Source organism: Pseudoliparis swirei, chromosome 8 (genome assembly GCF_029220125.1).
Source record: "Pseudoliparis swirei isolate HS2019 ecotype Mariana Trench chromosome 8, NWPU_hadal_v1, whole genome shotgun sequence".
NCBI classification, from domain to species: Eukaryota; Metazoa; Chordata; class Actinopteri; order Perciformes; family Liparidae; genus Pseudoliparis; species Pseudoliparis swirei.
In genome coordinates this window covers 19,760,240-19,784,059 of record NC_079395.1, presented here as the reverse complement: position 1 = coordinate 19,784,059, position 23,820 = coordinate 19,760,240, and the positions used below count along the sequence as shown (strand labels likewise).

General features: G+C 42.1%; 2 protein-coding genes across 7 annotated transcripts; both read left to right on the top strand.

Annotated features, from left to right (window-relative positions):
• The first annotated feature begins 278 nt into the window (after window positions 1-278).
• Window positions 279-4,182, top strand: LOC130198035 (cAMP-dependent protein kinase inhibitor alpha-like). 2 transcript variants are annotated; one of them, XM_056421080.1, is made up of 3 exons: window positions 279-371; window positions 983-1,201; window positions 2,241-4,182. In XM_056421080.1, exons 2-3 carry the CDS (start codon window positions 1,045-1,047, stop codon window positions 2,312-2,314), a joined length of 231 nt encoding a protein of 76 aa, XP_056277055.1. In that variant the 5' UTR covers window positions 279-371; window positions 983-1,044; the 3' UTR covers window positions 2,315-4,182. The 2 variants fall into 2 exon arrangements, with proteins under 2 accessions (XP_056277055.1, XP_056277054.1); XM_056421079.1 differs by having other exon boundaries at window positions 283-780.
• A 341-nt stretch (window positions 4,183-4,523) lies between these two features.
• On the top strand, window positions 4,524-23,348 carry lyn (LYN proto-oncogene, Src family tyrosine kinase). Of its 5 annotated transcripts, none has more exons than XM_056421148.1 (14): window positions 4,524-4,656; window positions 4,889-4,983; window positions 9,190-9,266; window positions 10,557-10,599; window positions 11,030-11,135; window positions 12,558-12,656; window positions 12,890-12,993; window positions 13,088-13,237; window positions 17,567-17,719; window positions 18,743-18,925; window positions 19,891-19,967; window positions 21,313-21,466; window positions 22,163-22,294; window positions 22,588-23,348. In XM_056421148.1, the coding sequence occupies exons 1-14, from the start codon at window positions 4,622-4,624 to the stop codon at window positions 22,785-22,787; spliced, it is 1,608 nt and encodes a 535-aa protein (XP_056277123.1). In that variant the 5' UTR covers window positions 4,524-4,621; the 3' UTR covers window positions 22,788-23,348. The 5 variants fall into 5 exon arrangements, with proteins under 5 accessions (XP_056277123.1, XP_056277124.1, XP_056277125.1 ...); XM_056421150.1 differs by lacking the exon at window positions 4,524-4,656 and adding an exon at window positions 5,846-5,897 and having other exon boundaries at window positions 4,966-4,983; XM_056421149.1 differs by lacking the exon at window positions 4,889-4,983 and having other exon boundaries at window positions 4,528-4,656.
• Window positions 23,349-23,820: the final 472 nt, after the last annotated feature.

Sequence of the window (23,820 nt, the reverse complement as noted above, 5' to 3'; positions counted from 1 at the left end):
CTTTCAGGAAGCACTGACTCTACCTCTTTTATTGGGTTTAACTGAGTTAAAGTTGTGTATTCCTCCAGTCAACTGTCGGACTTGATAATTATTTGATTTAATTCTTAGATGGACAGATAAATAAATGAGATTTACGAGGTTACCGTGAATGCAGCATGCGCCTCCGATGCTGGTGCTGCTCCACGCGAGCGCTCTCCTCTCATCCTTTTGTGTCCCCTGTCCAATCGGCGCTCAGATGCGGTTTCGCGGCTGCTGATTGGTCGCGATGGAGGAAGATGCCACGGCAATGGCGAACGGACTGGGGACTTTTCAAAGCGTCCTACTGATGTGATGAATACGGTGACATGATTTCCACGCATTGACTCGTTTCGGTACGTAGTGGCGAGGCCGTGGAACCATTCACTACATACAGCGGGCCTGCCTCTGCATTAATTTATGTTTAGCTTAGCTTAGCTTAGCTTGTTTTTGTTGGCCTCGCTTGGACGTGACGTCGGGCCCTGAACGTCAATTCACTCTAGAAACGTAGCGTGTGTTTACGACACCGGTCGAGCCGTTAACTGAAGGTGAGACAGGTGCTCGAACGGGACTCTGACGCCACAATTAGTAACGTCACGAAGTATCATGGGATTGTAAATCGACTGGCTGTTCACTTGCACACCTGGTTCTTCATTTGTGGGCCGAGCTACGGGGACGACCTGCCTGGTTAGCAGGGGCTTGTTAGCCTACTGCCAGGAAGCGGTTCCGGTTTAAGACGTGGGAGGAATTCAGTGAAGCCTAATGGCAAGTTAAACAATCATTGAAATGAACAGTGATGCTCTAACTGCCTTCTTGTGTTGTTTTAATCAGGAGCAATAATATTATGTGTAATATGTATCCTAATTAACATCATAGTGTCTTTCAACCCCTGCATAGATACACACACAATTTGGATAATTCTTAAATGCCACATTCATCTTTTTTCCCCCCGCACCGACTCCGACAGATGGAGTTGATCCCCCGGCCGCTTCTTCTTGTAGGTGCTGCTGTGTGAACGATGCACGAGCAATGTCTGATGTTGAGGCCACGTACGCAGACTTCATCGCCTCCGGCAGGACGGGACGCAGGAACGCCATGCACGACATCCTGCAGAGCCCCGCCGACCCCGAGGGACGGGGGCTCACCCTGTCGCTGTCCCAGCTGCACATCAACGCAGGAGGGGGAGGTAAAGCCTGCCGGGAGCTGATCCTCTTGGAACCTAGTGCATGTTTTGAGAAGCTTGAGTAACTGCATGCGATGGCAGAACATGGAAGATTTTGTCTCCAGACCGTTTCCCATTTGGGTGGTTTTAGATGCTACTGGGTCTCTGTGTAGAGACCATCGAGGAAGTTGCATTCTAGCTTAAGGTTGGTGTGTTTTAAGGAAAACAGAAACACTCCTGAAGAAGAAGAAGCAGACAAGCTTACAGTTCAAATGTTGGCATCTTTTATGATGTAGCTATTTTAAAAAAATTAGAATGTGTTCTTTGAATCCGCTGCAATAATACATTTTTAGTGATAATGTTAACAAATGCTACACAGTATATGCTCCAATGTTAAAGAGCCACTTGTGTGTGCAGTCATTGTATTACACTTGAATATGGGTTATTTGGGAGTTTTTCCTGATCCGATGTGAGGTTTTGGGGCAGGGATGTCTATGTGTACAGATTGTAAAGCACTCTGAGACAAATTTGTAATTTGTGAAATTGGGCTATTCAAATAAACTAAATTGAATTGAATTGAACAGCAGGGACAAAATCCAGTGGCATAATCAAGACAAAAAAAATGCTTTTGAAAGTTGCTTTTGAAAACAGAATATATTATTGTTTGCACACCACTTGTCAGTGACCCTTAATATCTGCAAAACATGTTTGGTAAACAACTAAAGTTTGCTAAAATCGGCGCTAAAGACAAAGTACGACCGATTCTGGTGGGAATATAATATAGTTTTAAAGTTTGACTGATAAATTGTAAACTAATGCTGCCAGATAAAAAGTGGATCAGTGGATCACTAAAGCTATTAGAATGTATCCTCTGGGGACCTTGAACATTAGATATTTCTTGACATATTCCTTTCCAGACCAAAGAGTCTGGACCAATCAATAGACAGACATTGCTCTCCTGAGAGCTACTTTAGCACAAAAGTTGAGGATGATTGGGGCCCAGGGACATACCAAAAAATCCTGACACAAACCTATCAATATTTACGTAAACTGTCCTTGTCAGATGGAGACGACGCCGAGGACGGCCAGAGCTCCTCCTCATCCGCCCACAGGGAGATGGGGCAGAGGAACAGCTAACCAGCCGCGCGCTCCTGGCAGCGGACGGGGAGCAGCGGGACGGATCCCGGCCGCCGTGGTCATGGAAGTCCAAAGAGGGTAGCACCGCCCGCTCGCCGATGTCTCCCCACAGGCAGGGGCACTGACTTCCCCCTAAATCCACTGTCGAGGCGCTGTGCTGCGGATGTGATTTGCTCGGTGCTCTCAGGACCCCTTGTGGCTCTGCTGTGCGCTAGAATAACCAAGACTGTTGGCAGGGGTGTATTTCAAAGAAAGACAAACACCTCGCTCATGTGCAGCTGATTTTACTTTCAGTTTTAGTTACCCCACACACACACACTTGTGCTTCCTTTCAATTGACAACACTGTAGAGAGACTCGGACCACTCGGCTGCTTGTAAAGCCGGACAACACGGGGAACAGAAACCGTAAGGGCTCGCGTTACTTCGTCCGCTAACGGGTGTTTTTTCCGCTGTTTCTGTCGTGAGTGATGGGTAATGTGCTGTTGTAAAGCAGCAGACTTGGTTTTTTGTGTTTGACAGTCTTCTGTTGACCAACAATACCTAACAATACATTTACGGTGTGTACATTATGGATGCATCTGTTCAGTGCTTAGAATGAGAAATGATGATTATGGTCCGCTATCTTTGAAAATGCTGATACTTATTTTTAAGAAACTTTTTCTAATGATGCCATCATAATCACAAGCTTAAAGGAGCATTTTGATATATTTGTGTGTCTGAGAGCTAGAGGAGACGTTCGATGCCGATCTCACGTTTGCACGCTGTATAACGTGAGACGGCAGCATGGATAGCTTAGCTTGGGATAAAAAGGCAGAATTCACCCCCCAGCCCCTCGAAAGGCAACGTCTACAACACCCGGGAGGCCGAGATCGATTCTATTAAGATGAGAAAACCGCAGTTCGCCAAATGGCCACTTGTGGCTCGCCCTAAAAGCGAGTCAATCCCTGCAGACCTGCAAGTAGAAATAATCATGTTTACAGTCTGGAAAGAGGTTTTGGTCTCTAAAGCTACAATCCCCATTCATGCTAACGGTACTGTGAGGTGAATTATTATGTGACTTAAACTGTTTAAATTATGTTACGGCTTAAATTTAGCCATAATTGAGGAAAGAGGTGTAGCATAAAAGTGTTGCATTTGATTCCTCCTGACCTTTTGACCTGCAACCAACTACATGTAACTTAGTTGTAGATTTCCTAAAATAAAATAGCCAAGCTAAGGTAGTGTAAAACAGCTGCTGGCTCCCGCCACATGGCGTGAGAGTGGTGTTCTTCTCCTCCCTCCCAGCAGTAAGGCGAATGAGTGCATTTCCCAAGATGTCAAACTCATCCCTCAATGTAGATATGCAATACTCAGTAAAGCTTCCAGTGAAGCGTAAGATGTTTGTGTGAAGGTTTCGGTCCGATATTGAGAATCGACTATTATCCTGCTCCTTCGTGTAATAATGGATCCATTCTATAATCACCATCTGTAAAGATGCATGCCCTTAATTGTCATACTTTCTCCCCAGTTTTATTGAGTATAGTCGTCCTGTATGACTGCAGCCCCATGCTGATAGGGGAAATGTAACTTTTTCTTTTTAAACATTCCTCATTCAATCAGTTTTTTCCAGTTGTGAACTGCCACTTGATCGTAGAGGGGCTCCCGCCCACTTCATGATTCAGCATGCCAAAATATAGCAGGTGCATGATTCTGCTAAATGTGTAGGTGTTTCTCCGTCTATTACCATGTTTTCTACTCTGTCAAAATAAAATAAAAACCTGATGACAGTAAAAAAAAGTTGCTTGTCATGTTGTACTTCTGAAATCTGGCACTGTGGGGGAATTTATTAAACTTGACATGGAGCAATTACGCGCGTCACTTAATTGTAAATATTAGGCATTTATTTATATATATATATATTATGTTTGCATGGCCTTTTTAATAAACATTTGAAATGTGACGAGCCATTAAAATCATAAATTTCCTCCAAAGGGATTCTGTTTGTTCATGTCTTTTAGAATGTTGTAAAACTCTTATCTACTTAAACATTAAATAACAGTGTTTCCTTCTGTAGAGGCATACAAGTGTGTGTGTGTGTGTGTGTGCGTGTCCGCGTGCGTGCGTGTGTGTTACAGATTATGCAAATAGGCATTGGACAATTGTACCAGGAAGTTTCAGTAGGTCCCCTGTCACTTTGTCTAAGTTCCTCATTCTGGTGGACAAGCTTAACAGTCTACGTCGACCAGCTGACACACTGAGTCAAGCCAGATATCGTTTCGGTGTCAATCTGATGATCAAAACTTCTCAATCAGAAAAAAACTTCTTGGATGAACTGTTTTCTCCAGCGGGGGACACACGAGAGGTAAGCACATAACTGAATGTGAGGTGTGACTATAACCCCCCCCCCCCCCCACACACACACACACACACACACTTTAGAGTTATAAAGATGTGTAATTTAGTTTAATTTGTAGCAAATAATCAATTATTTTCTCGACTGGGAGTTTTTTGACTTCGCTGTGATTTTAAACGTGTCCATCCATTTCAGACGGTTATTTTTTTTCTTCTATGTAACTATGTATGCTCGGTCACAGGTGGCAGTATGTGGTATGTGGATTCGGACCGCTGCTTTCATTTCTCATCTCTCCCAGACTTTGGGCTCAGTCCCAATGCTCAAAGAAGGAAGTTGGTATGTTGGTCATAGCAGACCACTCTGTGTGTGTGTGTGTGTATGTGTGTGTGTGTGCGTGTGCGTGTGTGTGTGTGCGTGTGTGTGTGTGTGCGAGTGTGTGTGCGTGTTCGTGTGTGCGTGTGTCGGCTCCTAATCTGTTAAAACCCTTCTGGTATGTTTGTTGACTGTCAAGTTAAAAAAAGGTACTGAACACACCTAACCAATGACAAACTGCCCAACTGCTCACATTGATTGATTCTATTGTTTGAGTATATATATAAATATAAATAAAGTTGAGTATGCTAACAGTGACTAAGATGGGGTACATTCTAATAGTGACTAAGATGGGGTACACGCTAACAGTGAGTAAGCTCCTTCAATGTTTAGGAATGGTTTCCACTTCCTGGTTTCTAAGTGTGGTCTTGACTTGTTGTGAACGTTGTGAGGATGGAAAAACACAGCTTGGGTTTTATTTACAAAATGTATTTATAGCCTACCTTCTTTTGCTTTGCTAATATTAGAGAACGACAAAGCTAACAGCCACCTTTAGCACGTTTGTGACCGTTGGTTGCCTAACCTGTTGAAATATAATTCATGTCATGGGCTACTCGGGTCAACCGAGTCCGGTTCTTCAGTTCTTACTCGCTGAACCCCTTTGAGGGCTTTAAACTTTTCTTTTCTTTCTGCACGCTGCTATTACTCAAACTTGTATCAGAAGCTTAATTTTCTTAGGAACAAAAGCAGGCCATAGCCTAATTGTGCGGTAAGAGATACAAATGTGTGCTACCAAAGGGTCTTTTTATAGCTAAAGCTAAAATTAAGATTTATAACAATGGGGTGTATGTAAACAATTACTGAGATCCACCGTCAACTTCCTCAGGTCTGTTGACTGCGGTTTTAAAGAGCATTCGCTGGCCCACAGAACGAGCCAAGTGAGTTCCTGCTGCCTCCTGTTTGTGTTCACCCATGTGTGTCGGTTTCCCTAAAAAAAAAGCGACAGTGATATTTTTCTTCTTTTAGAAAACAGGTGTTCATTAGTGACCCAACCGAACTTCTGCTGCTGTGATGGCTCAAACTCCCTGCATATATGATCCAACTAAGCTTCATATGTTAAACGTCCTTCCAACACATACTCGTACGTCAAACTGATAGAAGCACATATTTGAATACTCTGTCAGCTAGTTTAAACAATAAAATGAACACATACAATTGGAAACTTATAAAATACGTGAAGAAGAGAAAATCTCAAATTAAATGGAAACAAAAGAAGAGAATGAGGAAGCGAACTGTGCTCTCCAAAACCAAGAGAGCTGAATAAAACAGAGCTGGTAAAGTGGTGAAATATTCACTAATGGGTCAAATGTTTAAGGAAACATCAGCTTCTCAAACAACAACAAATAAAATCTGTTGCTCTGCATTGTTGAGAGCATCCTCTTCACCTTTCCTTACATTTAACTATCTACCATAAAGGCCAAAGAGCTCAGAGGGCTATTTGAAAATACTTTGAGGCATAAAATCAATTTATGAGCTTTAACAAGGTGTGTGTGTTTGTCCGTGTGTGTGTGTGTGCTTCACTTACACAAACATAAATGGCTAAAAGTTGTTATGTTTTCCTCTTTTACCACCTTTAAAGGTTAAAGCACACTGGTGTCAAGAGTTTCACATGAACATACAAAGCCGGATGAAAAACAGGAGAAAAGTATCTAAGAGCTAATCTTAACCGGCATATTTGGACACGCCGCCATCAGAGTATCAAGATGCATTAAAAAAAACTAAATCGTACAAAACTGTCATGAACAATCCATAATTAAACAAATTAAGGCTACTGTTGAATGTTACAGAGCTACAAACATATTTATACATATATATATATATATATATGTGTATTTTGGTGTGAGCAAATGTCCTGTCAGTGTCTGTGGGCTTCATGCTGGTGAGCAGGAAACATCCTGCAGCCACAAGAAAAAAAAATACAGAAAACAATCTTTTTTTCGTTGAAGGGATGGTGAAAGCACAACATTATAGCGGACCACAATTTAATAAATATAGTTTCCTTCTCGATCAAAGTCAGATTTTTGGAATAATGCGATAGATTATAGCTATTTTCTTGCTTATCACTGTATAATAAATAACATATAATGCACACCTAAAATAAACACACATGAAATCCTTTTACTTAAACTAACTAATCAAATTCATAATTTAGTTAACAGCTCCTTCAAGACACATTCTTTTTATTTATTTAATCAAATGTTGTTATTACTATTATTTGATTTAACTCCAAAGTAGTTGCAAATTATTATTTTCTTTTGACGCCCAGGTTGTTTTTCTTCCTGTGTTGAAGTTTAATTCTGATTAGATTGATCGTCAAACACCATACCGCCAAAGACCAGTCTGTCAGTTTCTATGTATCTGTATTTCTTTTACAGTAAAATAAGGTGGCATGCTATTCACACAGTGGCGGGCCGTGCATTTTCTACCTAGGCCTTCAATGCCGTCTTACGACAGCTGAACAACCTAATGTAAGATTAGTTCACCATGTATTTATGTTTGTACATGTGGATATATCAGAGAACCTATCTACCTATCTAAAACAGCTTAGTAGTACGCGAATTAATTCGTTTATCAAATTCAGTTTCCTAGTTCTGAGGTTCTGCATTTACCTGCCCATAGGACCCGCCTCTCAATATTGGTAATCCAATCAAAAGACGTGCACGCACTACGATTGCTAGCTGGCTCCTGTGTAACACTGGGGCCAGCTAGCAGGCCTACAGGAGCCAACTCTGAAGCTGATTGGTTGACCCTAAATTTTCATTTCCATTCACTTTAAGCTACAACCGCCGGCACTGTTGATTCTGAAGGCCTAAGGGCAGACTTTAAACCCCTGGCAACACATGATGGCTGAATATGATTGGATAAAAGATCTAACATAAAGACCAGCCCTCCAAATCTCAACCTGGGGCTGGAAGCAGTGCAACCAAGAGGAAAGCTATGAAATAAGAGTATAACTCTTACTCTGGGGAATAATTTAATACATATTTGTGGGAAAATATATATATTTAAAATTATATTCTGATGATGTTTAGGCCAGCAGAGAAGGCCTTGCTGGCCCTGACGGCCCACCACTGTATTCACACATTGGGCTACCAACGGTCACCAAATGATGACACCCTCTGGGTAGTGGGTACCCCTCTCGGGAAAGATGTACTTGTGTCAATCCCTGCTCCGTTCTCAGGAAACAACTTGGTTGGGTTCAGGCAACACAACCACATTATCTGGTTTAGGTTTCGAGAAGGGCATAAAGTTGGGTATGTTACATAGCTCAACTTGCGTACATAGACACAGAATAATAATGGTTATTAAATGGTTCTATAAAAGGCTTTGTGATTCAACCATCAACTATTGAAGACTATTTTTTTTGTTTGAGGCACCATTATAGGTTCTTGGAAGTTACTCTTTAAGGAAATTGTTCTTTAAAGAACCCTGGTTTGAAAGGTTCTTTGTGGAACCAAAAATGCTTCTTCTATGGCATCACAATCCATGTTCGGTTCCAGATTGCACCTTAATTTTTCTGTGTGAAGGTTTCAATATTACTCGCCAGTGACCTTTGGTTTTATACAGGACACAAACAGTGGTCTCCTGTGAAAGTCATGTGCAACTCTATCCGTGAGTGCCCATGAAAGGCCCGCTAGAGGACACACCTTTGTGTTACACCCTCATTGTGGGTTGGGTTTAGAAAGAAATCATGGTTTTAGGTTAAAATAAGTATGTTGATCCCAGGAATGCTCTGTGGGGATGTGTTGTGTTTTCTGACCCATTCATTTTATTTTATTTGTATAGAACATTCCTCTACTCCCACCACAACTACGTCCACATGGTCATAGTTGTTAATGGGGGGCCACGGCCATATTTGATGCCATGGGAGTGATATTGGAAGCACTGGACAAGCAGTTGCAAAAAAGGCTCATTTGGAGCTACACAAAAAGGCTGTTATATGGTATTTATCTACCCTGAATAGAACACCTGAATCTGTTCTTGTTAGTTTCTCATTGTCAATGTGCATTTCCTCTTTCCCTTTTTGAAAAGTGATGAAAAGGTTAAAAAAGAAAAGAAACGAAAATGGGTTGGTGGCAAATATTTAGAGTTTTTTTGGTCCAGCAGCTGTAAAATGTAAATGTGTAAACTCTCCAGCTCACGCTTCCTTTTTTTCACCTCCCCTTGAAGGCAGCATGGGGTGTATGAAGTCCACGCTGGGGGACAGTCTGAGCGGTGGTGTGGAGGGGAAGACCGGCCAGCAGACTGTACGTACCGACCACACGCACTACAGGACTGTCTCAGAAAATTAGAATATTGTGATGAAGTTCTTTATTTTCTGTAATGCAATTAAAAAAACAAAAATGTCATGCATTCTGGATTCATTACAAATCAACTGAAATATTGCAAGCCTTTTATTCTTTTAATATTGCTGATTATGGCTTACAGCTTAAGAAAACTCAAATATCCTATCTCTAAATATTAGAATATCATGAAAAAGTATACTAGTAGGGTATTAAACAAATCACTTGAATTGTCTAATTAACTCGAAACACCTGCAAGGGTTTCCTGAGCCTTGACAAACACTCAGCTGTTATAAATCTTTTTTTTTACTTGGTCTGAGGAAATATTAAAATTTTATGAGATAGGATTTTAGAGTTTTCTTAAGCTGTAAGCCATAATCAGCAATATTAAAAGAATAAAAGGCTTGCAATATTTCAGTTGATTTGTAATGAATCCAGAATGCATGACATTTTTGTTTTTTTTATTGCATTACAGAAAATAAAGAACTTTATCACAATATTCTAATTTTCTGAGACAGTCCTGTATGTCAGAGACCCCACCTCTCATACAAAAAGAAACATGGTAAGTAGATAGACCAAGATCCGGATGCTCTCTGCAACATAGTGTCGCTGTGCTGATTCTAGCCTAGATGTGAAAAGTCCCAGCAATAAAAATCAAGCTTGTTATGTTTTAATTTGTAATTTTATGTGCACTGTTGAATTAGAAATAGATCTAATGGAGAATGTTATGAAAGTGAGAATATTCAGTTCTCAGGGAAGTCATTTTAGAAGTCAGATACACACTTTCTTAATGATTTGGAGAAATTGTGACTCATTTCCGAATGAACATAACTTCCTGTCTCACACGATCACGTCTCACAGAGGGAAATGGACACATTGTGAAAGACTAGTCTAAAAAATATCACTGTGAGTTATAATAATGGAAGACGGATAGACAGATACACAGATTGATGTATGGGGGGATGGGTAGATAGATAGGTAGGTAGATAGATAGATAGATAGATAGATAGGTGGATAGATAGATAGATGGGTGGATAGATAGATAGATGCGTGGATGGGTGGATAGATAGAAAGACAGATAGACGGATGGAATGAATAGATGGATAGATGGACAAACAGACGGAAAGATAAAAACATGAATTTGTTACTATGCTGCTTCTAACAACATACTATTTGTTAGAAGCAGCTGTTGTTTCTGTAACATATAACGTTCACACAGTTTCTGATCCTAAAACTCTTGCTCTGCCTTTGCAGGACGCCTCCCTGTTACCTGGCCAGGTGTTCCAAAAGATGGAAGGTATGCCACATTTCTTGTTATGTGTGTTTGATTTGTTCTTTCTTTTGCAAAAGTATTGGTATTGAACCAGATTGTTAGATATCTTTCACATTTGGAAGACACAATGAGGAAGCAGCATGTCTTTGTTATAAAAGACATTTCTCCAACCGACTAACCACATAATACTCATTGTGAAACCATAGCAGCATGAAAGGATTCACAGTCAAAGTCTTATTTTTATATCATACACATGTGCCCGTATGTAAAGTAATGACCTTCCCCAGCTTAATGTAAGAAATGGAGGACACACTCCACACCATGATGCTAATGTAAGTCATTTAAGTCTGATTATGACCAAGTTTGTAATTGTCAAATAGCAGCGGGCTTATTTGTTTTGGCGTGCAGTGTTCAACGTTGGCAACATCTTCTTTCTTTCTAATCCTCTCTTTAGAGCAAAGTGGGGTCTGTAAAATTGTGATCAGCCTTTACCCTTATGAAGCTGTGCATCCTGAAGATTTAGGATTCAACACAGGAGATAAGATGAAGATCTTAGAGGAGTGAGTGACTGACGTCGATAAATGTTATTCGCCGTTTATATACCACGGCCACGGTTTAATCTGCACACGTCAGAGTCGGTGAAGATCAAAACATTCAAATAATATAGATAATTCAGAAGCACACGTTCAATTATGACATGAGACCGATGCGTCAGTTAAAAAACATTGTCCCTCTCGCAGTACAGACGGCTTCATACAATCACAACAATTAACCATTAATGCATATTTGACCTTTATCTGTGTATATGTGTACTTTAAAGCACACACACACACACACACGCACACACACACTTGTCATATCGTCAAAGGATTAAAATGGAAACTTCAACAACATACACAACACCCAGCCATCACCACTGCATAGCTTTAGTTAATATCTGTCGTAAATAATATCTGTAGCTAATAATTATGAAGCAGGTATACACATAAACACACAAACACACATTGTCGCCATATCGTCAAAGGATGAAATAGAAACTTCAACAACATACATAACACCCAGCCATCATCACTGCATATATGTATATGACCATCAATATCAAAGGAAACAACACTTTGTTCATTTAAATGTATATTTAGTTTTCAGCATTTTTTTTAGATAAGCAAATCATTTTGTTATCGTTAATGACTATTCGCGAGAAACCATGACAGAGAAAAGTGTTTTTCCTTTTTCCAGGGTGATATGCAGCAAATTGCCCCAAATATGATTCATCGTGTGTTTACAGCAGTCTTGATCTGCTGCTGCCAGAGGGCCAGCTTTCACCTGGGGTCACACCTTCCCTCCCTATATTTACACACCTGGTTAAATGAAACGGGTGAAATCCGGGTCCAATGGTGCGTCCAACACTTCCCTTGCCCCCCACCCAATCCCGTCCCCCCACACTCGCACTTGCAGTCGCACACAACACTTGTGCTCAGACAGGTTTTTTTTTTTTTTAAGATTTACTTTTTTATTAACAACATTTTTTTTTACAGGATATTTGTAGTGAAATAGCATTTACAGTTTGTTATGCTGAAAATATTATTTTACAAAAAGAAAATATACAAATGTATAACCTTGTAGAAATCACCACAAAAGGATGATGGGGGTTTTTTTTAACATAAGATGAAAACAAGGAGAAAAAACCCCGAAAAAAACAAGACAAAACAAAACAAGAACATTACACAAACTTTTCCCCATCCCACCCCTCCCCTTGTATGGCTCTCAGTTTCCTTTCATTTATACATCTACACAGTCTCTACACAGTTTACCTACCCCCATCCGTACACATTTATATCTACATAAACCAATACAGCACTCACAACAAAATAAAACAAAAATAAAAAATAAATAACCTGCAGCGGGCTTAATTTGACGCCGGTCTCACACCACCACGATCAGCCAAGTCCAGAGATGCTCAGACAGGTTGCTGTCTCCTGCAGACACGGGGAGTGGTGGAAAGCAAGGTCACTGGCCACCAACAAAGAAGGATTCATCCCGTGCAATTACGTCGCCCAAACGGACACCATGGAAACAGAGGAGTGAGTAATAAATTACTCTTTTTCGTCTTCTTTTATTTTGAAGTTCCCTCCAGCGTCCTGTGTTTGGTTTCACCTTGTTTCCTTTGTGTGACCTCATGGCCTTCGCTGACCTCCCCCCAAATACTGGCAAAGCTTTGGCCACAACCCTGACCAACCCACAACCCATTTGCCAAAATTGGGTTTGTCAAGAAATCTGCACGTGTATTCAAAGCGCCTTCCCGCATTTGCCGCAGGTGGTTTTTCAAGGGCATGGCGAGGAAGGATGCGGAGAGGCAGCTCCTGGCGCCCGCCAACAAACCCGGCGCTTACCTCATCAGGGAGAGTGAAACTCCAAAAGGTACCACGGCCCCGGGAGAGAGAACAAGATGCGTCGACTTCCTCCCGCTTCCTCTCCAATCACTCTCTCTCTCTCTCTCTCTCATTTCCCGCAGGAAGTTACTCGCTGTCCATCAGAGACGTGGGCGCCCAAGGGACAGATTCGGTCAAGCACTATAAGATCAGGACGATGGACGATGGCGGCTATTACATCTCTCCAAAAATCTCCTTCCCCGACATCGGCAGCATCATCAAACACTACCGCAGTGAGCCGAACGGCCTTCATTCCAAGACTGACCGTGTTTACATGCATTCGAATAACTGGCTTTGTCGGACTGAAATCGAATTATCCGTTTCATGTAAACACCTTTGTTCGACTATGTGCGGTCCGACTACGATCCGATTAACACCCCTGGATAACTCGATCCGATCCGGTTGATAAATCGACTATCGCGGCATGTAACGGTGAATCGGATTAGGAACTGGACTTTGAGTCTTTGCGCATGCTTGAGATCCCGCCGCCCTCCTCCCTCCCATGTCGTGACCCGGAAGTTGAAAGAGTCGAAAGAGACGATAAGTTGTCACTACCGGGAGCCTGGCTGGCAGAAAACAAACAAACAACGCCAATAGCGCCATTTGCATTCGCTGTACTCCTATTAACATCATGCAAGTTAACACAATTATTTCAGCAGTGCAACAAAATAGGTCTATTAAATGTGGTCTCCTAAATATTCGATCTCTGTCATCTAAAGCTGTGTTACTGAATGATTTAATATCAGATAATCACATTGATTTATGTTGCCTAACTGAAACCTGGCTGAGCCATGAAGAATATGTCTGCCTGAATGAATCGACTCCTCCAAGTCATATTAATACTCACATTCCTCGAGGCACCGGTCGAGGAGGTGGAGTAGCAGCCATCTTTGAATCGAGCCTATTAATTAATCCTCAACCAAAATTACACTACACCTCATTTGAAAGCCTTGTTCTTAGTCTTTCACATCCAACCTGGAAAACACTACAGCCAATTCGATTTGTGATTCTGTACCGGCCACCAGGTCCATATTCAGAGTTTATATCTGAATTCTCAGAATTTATATCAAGTTTGGTTCTTCAAACCGATAAAGTTATTATTGTTGGAGATTTTAATATCCATGTGGATGTTGATAATGATTGCCTTAGTGCTGCATTCATCTCCTTGTTGGACTCGATTGGCTTCTGTCAGAGAGTACAGAAACCCACTCACAGCTTTGGCCACACGCTTGATCTTGTTCTTACTTATGGCGTTGACATTGAGCATTTGAACGTCTTCCCACAGAATCCTCTTCTGTCAGACCACAACCTCATAACTTTTGAATTTATACTACCGGAGTGTACTCCGTTAGTCAAAAGTTTTACACTAGATGTCTAACTGATAGTGCTGTAGCTAAATTTAAAGCGATTCCTTCTGTATTTGATTCGATACCACGCCTCAATATAACAGAGGACTCCTGGTCTAACTTTAGTCCGTCCCAGATTGATCATCTTGTTGACAGTGCCATAGGCTCTCTGAGAATGACACTGGACTCGATAGCCCTCTGAAGAAGAAGACAGTGAGGAAGAGGAGGTTTGCTCCTGGTATAACCCTCAGACCCGCAAACTGAAGCAACGTCACGAAAGCTTGAACGCATATGGCGTTCAACTAATCTCAAGAATCCCGCTTAGTTTGGCGAGATAGTCTTAAAACATATAAGAAGGCCCTCCGTAATGCCAGAGCAGCCTATTACTCATCAATAATAGAAAAAAATAAAAACCCCAGGTTTCTCTTCAGCACTGTAGCCAGGCTGACAGAGAGTCACAGCTCTGTGGAGCCGAGTATTCCTATAAACCTCAGTGGTAATGACTTTATGAACTTCTTTAATGAAAAGATTTTAACTATTAGGGACAAGATTAATATTCTCTTGCCCATAACCAGTGCCAATCTGTCCTCAAGTGGAATGGCCTTGGAAACCGCTGTATGCCCTGGTGTATATTTGAGGATTTTCTCCTATCAACCGTGACCAATTATTTTCAACGGTTTCTACTTCGAACACGTCTACCTGTCTCTTGGACCCCATCCCGACGAGGCTGCTTAAAGACGTTTTGCCTTTAATTGGCGGCTCTCTATTAGATATTATCAATGTGTCTCTGCTAACAGGCCACGTACCACACTCCTTCAAGGTGGCTGTTATTAAACCTCTCCTGAAGAAGCCCACTCTGGATCCAGAGGTATTGGCTAACTACAGACCGATCTCTAACCTGCCCTTCCTCTCCAAGATCCTTGAGAAAGTGGTCGCAAATCAGTTGTGCGACTTTCTACATCATAATAGTTTATTTGAGAAATTTCAATCAGGATTTAGAAAACACCACAGCACCGAGACGGCACTGGTGAAAATTACAAATGACCTCTTAATGGCAGCAGATAAAGGACTCCTCTCTGTCCTGGTCTTGTTAGACCTTAGTGCTGCATTCGACACCATTGACCATGACATCCTGTTACAGAGACTGGAGCAGTCGATTGGTATTTCAGGCACGGCACTAATTTGGTTTAAATCCTATTTATCAGATCGATCTCAGTTTGTATTTGTAAACGATGACGCCTCGATAACCACCAACGTTAATCACGGAGTTCCACAAGGTTCTGTGCTTGGACCAATTTTATTTACCTTATACATGCTTCCTTTGGGCAATATTATCAGGAAACACTCCATAAACTTTCATTGTTATGCAGATGACACTCAACTATATTTATCGATAAAACCAGAGGAGAGCAACCAACTCTGTAAAATTCAAGCATGTCTTAAAGACATAAAAACATGGATGACCTGCAACTTCTTGATGTTAAACTCAGACAAAACCGAAGTAATTTTAATCGGCCCTGAGCACCTCAGAGATCAATTATCTGGTGATGTGGATTCTGTAGACGGCATTGCCCTGGCATCCAACACCACTGTAAATAATCTTGGCGTTATCTTTGATCGGGACTTGTCCTTTAACTCCCACGTAAAGCAAATCTCAAGGACTGCATTCTTTCATCTACGTAATATTTCAAAAATCAGGCACATCTTGTCTCAAAAAGATGCAGAAAAATTGGTTCACGCGTTCGTTACTTCGAGACTGGATTACTGCAACTCCTTATTAGCAGGCTGCTCTAATAAATCTCTTAGGTCCCTCCAGTTGATCCAGAATGCTGCAGCTCGTGTTCTCACTAAAACTAAGAAAAGAGATCACATCACTCCTGCACTAGCTGCTCTGCACTGGCTCCCAGTAAAATCAAGAATCACTTTTAAAATTCTTCTCTTAACCTACAAAGCCTTGATTGGTGATGCTCCATCATATCTTAAGGAGCTTGTCGTACCATATTGCCCCACTAGAGAGCTACGCTCACTAAATGCGGGACTACTTGTAGTTCCTAGAGTCTTAAAAGTAGAATGGGAGCCAGAGCCTTTGGTTATCAAGCTCCTCTTTTATGGAACCAGCTTCCAATTTCAGTCCGGGAGGCAGACACAGTCACCTCGTTTAAGAGTAGACTTAAGACCTTCCTCTTTGACAGAGCTTATAGTTAGGGCTGAATCAGGTTTGCCCTGGTCCAGCCCCTTGATATGCTGCTATAGGCTTATAGCTGCCGGGAGACGTTTTAGGATGCACTGAGTACCTATCTCCTCTTTTTCTCTCCTTAAGGATGAATTTTCATCTCTCAATCACACGTTACTAACTCTGCTTTCTCCCCGGAAGTCCTTTTGACTTTACGTCTCATGGGGTCATCGGACCCTATGAGACGGCATAGATCCTATCTGCCTGATGGATCGTCTGGGTCGTGGAATTCCTGCTCATGACTACGCCACTGTCCTGTTGAGACTCCGCCCACTCCTCCTCCCCACCGCCATCTGCCTGATGGATCGTGGAGGTCTCCATCGTGGAATATGCCTACTATGAACTATTCATACACTCTGTCATATTCATTGAATGTATTTTAACTCTAAATCTGTCCTTCTGTACACATTACATCTATTGCATCTGTCCATCCTAGGAGAGGGATCCTCCTCTGTTGCTCTCCTCCAGGTTTCTTCCTTTTTCCCCTGAAGGGTTATTTGGGAGTTTTTCCTGGTCCGATGTGAGGTTTTGGGGCAGGGATGTCTATGTGTACAGATTGTAAAGCACTCCGAGACAAATTTGTAATTTGTGAAATTGGGCTATACAAATAAACTGAATTGAAAACTGAATGCAAGAATAGTAGAGGGATGTAGCTTTGCCTTGCTCTCTGTTCGACATCTTTCTCGAAATGTTGATGTTGTTGTTGTTGGTTGTTGTTGGTAGTGGTGAAGAGGTCAAGCGGAAATGGCTGTATCACCACGAGTTGTAATGAAAACAGCGCCACCTATCATATCGGATATGAAATGCCAATGATTCGAATTACTCACTGCCATGTCTATTGGGATAATAGCAGATCCCCCAAAAGATAGCATAGTCCGACTAAAGCAAGCTTCGAATTATACCATCATGTAAACGCACTGACTGCCACCCCAACCCCCTCGAAGGTGTTTGGCATTGAGCCCTTTGATGTGTGTGTGTTCCAGACAAAGCGGACGGCCTGTGTCGTAAACTGGAGCGTGCGTGCGTGAAACCCAAAGCTCAGAAGCCGTGGGATAAAGACGCGTGGGAGATTTCTAAAGATTCCATCGGGATGGTGAGGAAGCTCGGAGCGGGCCAATTCGGAGAAGTCTGGCTGGGTGAGTAGCGAGTGGAGAGAAGGATCATTCTTCATGGGGAAAGGCGCGCAGTAACTTACTGACGCTGTCACGGAGAAAGGCATAAGCGCTCCATCGGGCTTGCAGGTCATGGGGATCTCTTGTCTTTTTCTGAGGCGAAGGGCCAGTTTTACGTTTTCAAACCTTGTTGGAGGGGCTGGTCCATGTGGGACGGTGTGCCTGCATTGGCGATGTTTGCGCCCCTTGAAAAGGGACATGCGTCATGAAATCCACAACGGTGTTGTTAACCACTCACCCTCTTGTTTCTCAGACGTGTTTACTAAGAAGACAACCTGCATTTGATTCAGACGAATGACCCGTTTACAGGAGCAGCTTTAAATATCCTGGGTTTTGGGGGTCTGGTTCAGTCTCGCATGATTTTAAATTCCTTTGTCTCATTTCTGTGAACTCGGAGCTGCCGAAGGGAAGAGCACATTTCCCCCTGTTTGAAAATAACTTCCTCCTTTAGTTACCTGTGTGCTGTGATGCACAGTTTGGCTCAAATGAGTCCGTCAGTGTCGGTATCTATGTCACACATCATGGAGTCTGAAGGGAGACTTGCATCGCACCTTTGGAAGTGGTGGTGCCACACACACAAACACAGACACACACACACACACACATACACGCACACCTACACACACCTACACAAACACACATACACCGACACACACACACACGCACAGACACACACACACATAGACGCACACCTACACACACGTACACAAACACACATACACCTACACTCACACACATACACGCACACCGACACACACCCACACACATACATACACAAAAACACTTACACACACATACACACACACACCTACACACACAGACACACATCCCTACACATACATGAACCCCCCCCCCCCCCCAGTGTTGGGTGATTTGACTTTTTTCTCTTCTCACACTCTTATATTTATAGCAACAATTTCCATGAAAAACAAAAAAGAAGAACATGTGTTTCTGCTGACCTCTTCCCATCCCCCTCTTCCTCGTCAGCTCACTACAACAATGCCACCACAGTGGCGGTGAAGACGCTTAAGCCGGGCACCATGACGGTGGAGGCCTTCATGGAGGAGGCCAACGTAATGAAGACGCTGCAGCACGACAGGCTGGTGCGGCTCTACGCCGTCGTCACCAAGACGCCGCCCATCTACATCGTCACGGAATACATGGCGAATGGTCAGGGAGCATTTTCAACACTTTAAAATGTTATAAATAAAATGTTCAGAAAGCGCATCCAGCATAAGAAATGCTGATTTCAGCAGCCTAGTATTGGGACATGTATAGTTGTCACATAGTTCACAGTCTGGAGGCCCTGAGGGGCCAGTGAGAGACATGTATTTCAGTCGGATGTAAACTATTTATCATGAAGTGATGAAAACAAGTCTCTTCAGGGTAACCTTTTATAAATAATAGATTAAAGTTGTATAATATTTTGACTGTTGATGTTTTCTCATTTTTGTCAGGATCATTTTAGATTTTTTCTTTTTGTAATACTTATTGTCTCCACAAGAAGCTCATGTTCTAAAGAATGCATGTGAGGTTTAGTTCCTCCGTGTACTCTAAACACAAGGCACATACTTTGGGTTAGCAAGTTGATAACAACTTTAAAAGAAAATTGTTATACATCTAAAATAAGCTTTTACCCAAGCAAAACGTTCTTCTCCGTTACATGACATTTGTTTGAAGGACATTTAGACAAAAACGAAAAACCTATTCTTAACGTCATAAACACAGGAGAGAAAACACAGATACATACACTCACACACACCTACACCCACACACACCTACACCCCCCTCACACACACACATACACACACACACACACACCTACACACACACATATACACCTACACAGACACACACACATACAAATACACACATAACTTACACATACACACACACATACACACACATACACTACATCTAACGATAAACCTTTTCTTATCGTCATAAACACAGGAGAGAAAACAAAGTTAGATCCGACTCAGGAGACAAGCCTTCTGTAGTGTGACTGTAAACGTTTGCACGCGAATACTTTAGTTCTTCATAACGGTCTGAAGAATGTTTTGCAGATGAAGCTTCAGCTCGCGCGGCTGCTGCTGCGTGAGACACCGACTTGGTTTCTTGTTCCTCACCTTCAGGGAGCCTGCTGGACTTCCTGAAGAGCGACACCGGATGCAGGCTGCTGTTCCCCAAGCTCATCGATTTCTCAGCGCAGGTGATTTACATACACAACAACAACAACAACAAGCTGAAACCCGACGTCACCGTCTCCATCGGCGGGCTGAAAGGAGGAGCACGAAACTGAAAGCACAAATATGACACTTCAACGTTAAAATGTCCACCAATTTATAAATAACTAGAACGGGCACTCGGTAGAGCGCATACCTTCGCATACCACAAGATTGGGCATTGAATTATGAACATGTTGGCATTAGTTGCATGCCAATTGGATAAAAATTGACCGCGCTATGGTAAAAAGAAGATGTTGACCTTTTCATGACCTTGACCTTTGACCCGATCTATCCCAAAATCTAATCAAATGGTCCCCGGATAATAACCAATCATCCCACCAAATGTCATGCAATTCAAGAAGATGTTGACCTTTTCATGACCTTGACCTTTGACCCGATCGATCCCAAAATCTAATCAAATGGTCCCCGGATAATAACCAATAATCCCACCAAATTTCATGCGATTCGGTTTAATACTTTTTGTGTTATGCGAGTAACACGCATACAAATAAATAAATAAACTAGAATGGGCACTCGGTAGAGCGCATACCTTCACATATCACAAGATTGGGCATTGCATTATGAACATGTTGGCATTAGTTGCATGCCAATTGGATACAAATTTACCGTGCTATGGTAAAAAGAAGATTTTGACCTTTCCATGACCTTGACCTTTGACCCGATTGATCCCAAAATCTAATCAAATAGTCCCCGGATAATAACCAATCATCCCACCAAATTTCATGCGATTCGGTTTTATACTTTTTGAGTTAGGCGAATAACACGCATACAAATAAATACGCGGCGATCAAAACATAACCTTCCGCATTTTCAATGCGAAGGTGATGAACACATTATGTTATACTTAGATTTAAATGGAGCAGTTGGAAATTATGTAATGATTTCCAAGAAGAAAACTTAAGGATGAAGGAAAAATGGAAAGATATTGTATTGCTAACGTAAGATAAGCTCAGGGTCTTGACCTGGGATGGACTGAGAATATGAGAGAAAGACATGTTTGTCCGTGGGAAGCTTTAGTAAAATGGCAAACACTTTGAGTATTTGTTGAGGTTAATCCAAAATGTAATTCAATGTTGATGAGAAGATTCAAATCCAAATGTTACATCTTATTCCTCTTTTTATTCCGTGGAACAGTCAAACTCACACAAGTAAGATAGACAAGAAGGTACGCGAATCACATCTCTAAATCCACCTGCATCAACTCAAGGGTCCAGCACTGGTCTGAATGGCTCCTCAACTGGTCTGTGTCCCTTGTTTTTTCCTTCGACATTTTTAATAGTGTCTTTATTTTCCTCTGTGCCGTTGCAGATAGCCGAGGGCATGGCGTACATCGAGAAGAAGAACTACATCCACCGAGACCTGAGAGCAGCCAACGTCCTGGTGTCGGAGAGTCTGCTTTGTAAGATAGCTGATTTTGGACTGGCAAGAATCATCGAGGACGACGAATACTCTGCCAGAGAGGGTGTGTGTGTGTGTGTGAGTGTGTATGTGTGTGTGTGTGTCCATCACATCTGAGCTGACACCCGGATTGGACACCAAAGACAAGTTCAAATAAAAAATCCACAGTCAGACTTTTGGTGTCATTTACCAGTTCATATTGACATTAACTATATGTCTAACATTCAATTCAATTCAATTTATTTTGTATAGCCCATTATCACAAATTACAAATTTGCCTCAAAGGGCTTTACAATCTGTACACATAGACATCCCTGTCCTAGGACCTCACATTGGATCAGGAAAAACTCCCAACAAATAGAAAAAAACCTTTCACAGGGAAAAAAGGGAAGAAACCTTCAAAACATGTGCAGGATGAGTGTGTTTATTTACACAGTAAATGTGTGTGTGTTATTTACACAGTATGTGTGTGTGTGTGTGTGTGTGTTATTTACACAGTATGTGTGTGTGTGTGTGTGTGTGCGTGTGTGGTATTTACACAGTATGTGTGTGTGTGTGTGTTATTTACACAGTAGACAGAGTCTAATTGTCATTTACAAATCTACCAAATGGCAAATTGGACATCCTTGTGTAAATGCGGTAACGGTGACACAACGTCTTCAACATTGACTAATTAAATATGAATATGTATTACATATTTGTCTGTGTTTGTGTGTGTGTTTGTGTGTGTGTGTGTGTGTGTGTGTGTCCTCTACCCCAGGAGCCAAATTCCCCATCAAGTGGACCGCTCCAGAGGCCATCAACTACGGCTCCTTCACCATCAAGTCGGACATGTGGTCCTTCGGAGTTCTGCTTTTCGAGATCATAACCTACGGGAGAGTCCCGTACCCAGGTGAACGTTCAGCGGAATGGGTGTTACATAATCATCATTACATCATCATGAACTATTAACTAATAACTAATGCATTCGTGCTATTGTGTACTTTGATGAGTAGTGGTAGCAGCACTGTAAGCACATTATCAGCTGTTACATCCAGGGCCTTTGCTGGATTACTAAGGCGCTACGAAGCTCTACTGCCCTCTACTGGTGACCACCCCGTCTAGCGGAGGATGATCGCTTTGTGCACACGGTCCAGTATTTTGCATCCCCCTCTGAACACGCCTGGTGCTTCCCCTCGTCCTCAGGCATGACCAAAGGGGAGGTGATGTCCTCGGTGCAGCGCGGCTACCGGATGCCTCGGCCCGACGACTGCCCCGCCGAGCTCTACGACATCATGACGTCGTGCTGGAAGCACGCGCCTGAGGACCGGCCCAGATTCGAGTACATGCAGAGCATCTTGGACGACTTCTACACGGCCACGGAGGGGCAGTATCAGCAGCCGTAGAGGGGAGAGTTAGACATTATGTTCGGGGGTGCTGTAATACAATATATTTCTTTACTATTTGCCGTTCATGCGGGTTGTGGATTCTTAGTCATGTTCTTGGAGTCTCGAGCCAAAAGCGTTCAAATATGAGCACCAAATAGATTTCGTTTTATGTTTGTGTACGGAGGGACGGAAACTAATGACATTGCACAAAGAGGCACTGAAGGAGGATCGGTGTCGTAGATAGATAGATAGATAGATACATATATGGATGGATGGATGGATAGAGAGATAGATGGTTGGTTGGATGGATAGATAGATAGATACATCAATAGATAGATGGATGCAGATAAAGAGAGAAAGATAGATATATATTAATCCAGCAAAGGTATGTTTCTACGCTACAGCAGCACACTTACTGACAGGTTAAAACGTTTTAAAAATGCACAGTAGGCTATATACAAAAAAGCATAGAATAAGAAAAATGCACAATATATATAGAACAAATATAATAATAATATTACATGAACGAACCACAAGAAACAGTACTGCAAACAAATAAAGATGTTATCGTTGAGTGATTGATTTGGCCAGAGGTGATTTATTGTAAATAATTTGTAAATATATTGTTGCGACACACACCTACACAAACACACATACACCTACACACACACATACACAAAAACACTTACACACACACACACACACACCTACACACACACAGACACACATCCCTACCAGTGGCGGCTGGTGAAATTTTTTTTTGGGGGGGCGCAGTTGGGCGACGCGGTTTAAATAGCACTCAACAATGAGAAGAAAAGAGGTTTTGAGTAGAATATTGTAAAAACCAAAGCTTTATTTCAAGAACACAGCGTGCTCATCAACACTGTCCAATAACAACTATCAACACACTGTAACTTTGGGCATGAGAGGTTCAGAGCAGAATTCTTTAAGAAACATTGGGTTGGGTTTTAGAGGTTTGCAAAATAAAAGTTTCACCCTCACATGAAAGAGGTTCAGAGCAGATGTTACAGATGTGGAACGGGCATGGAAG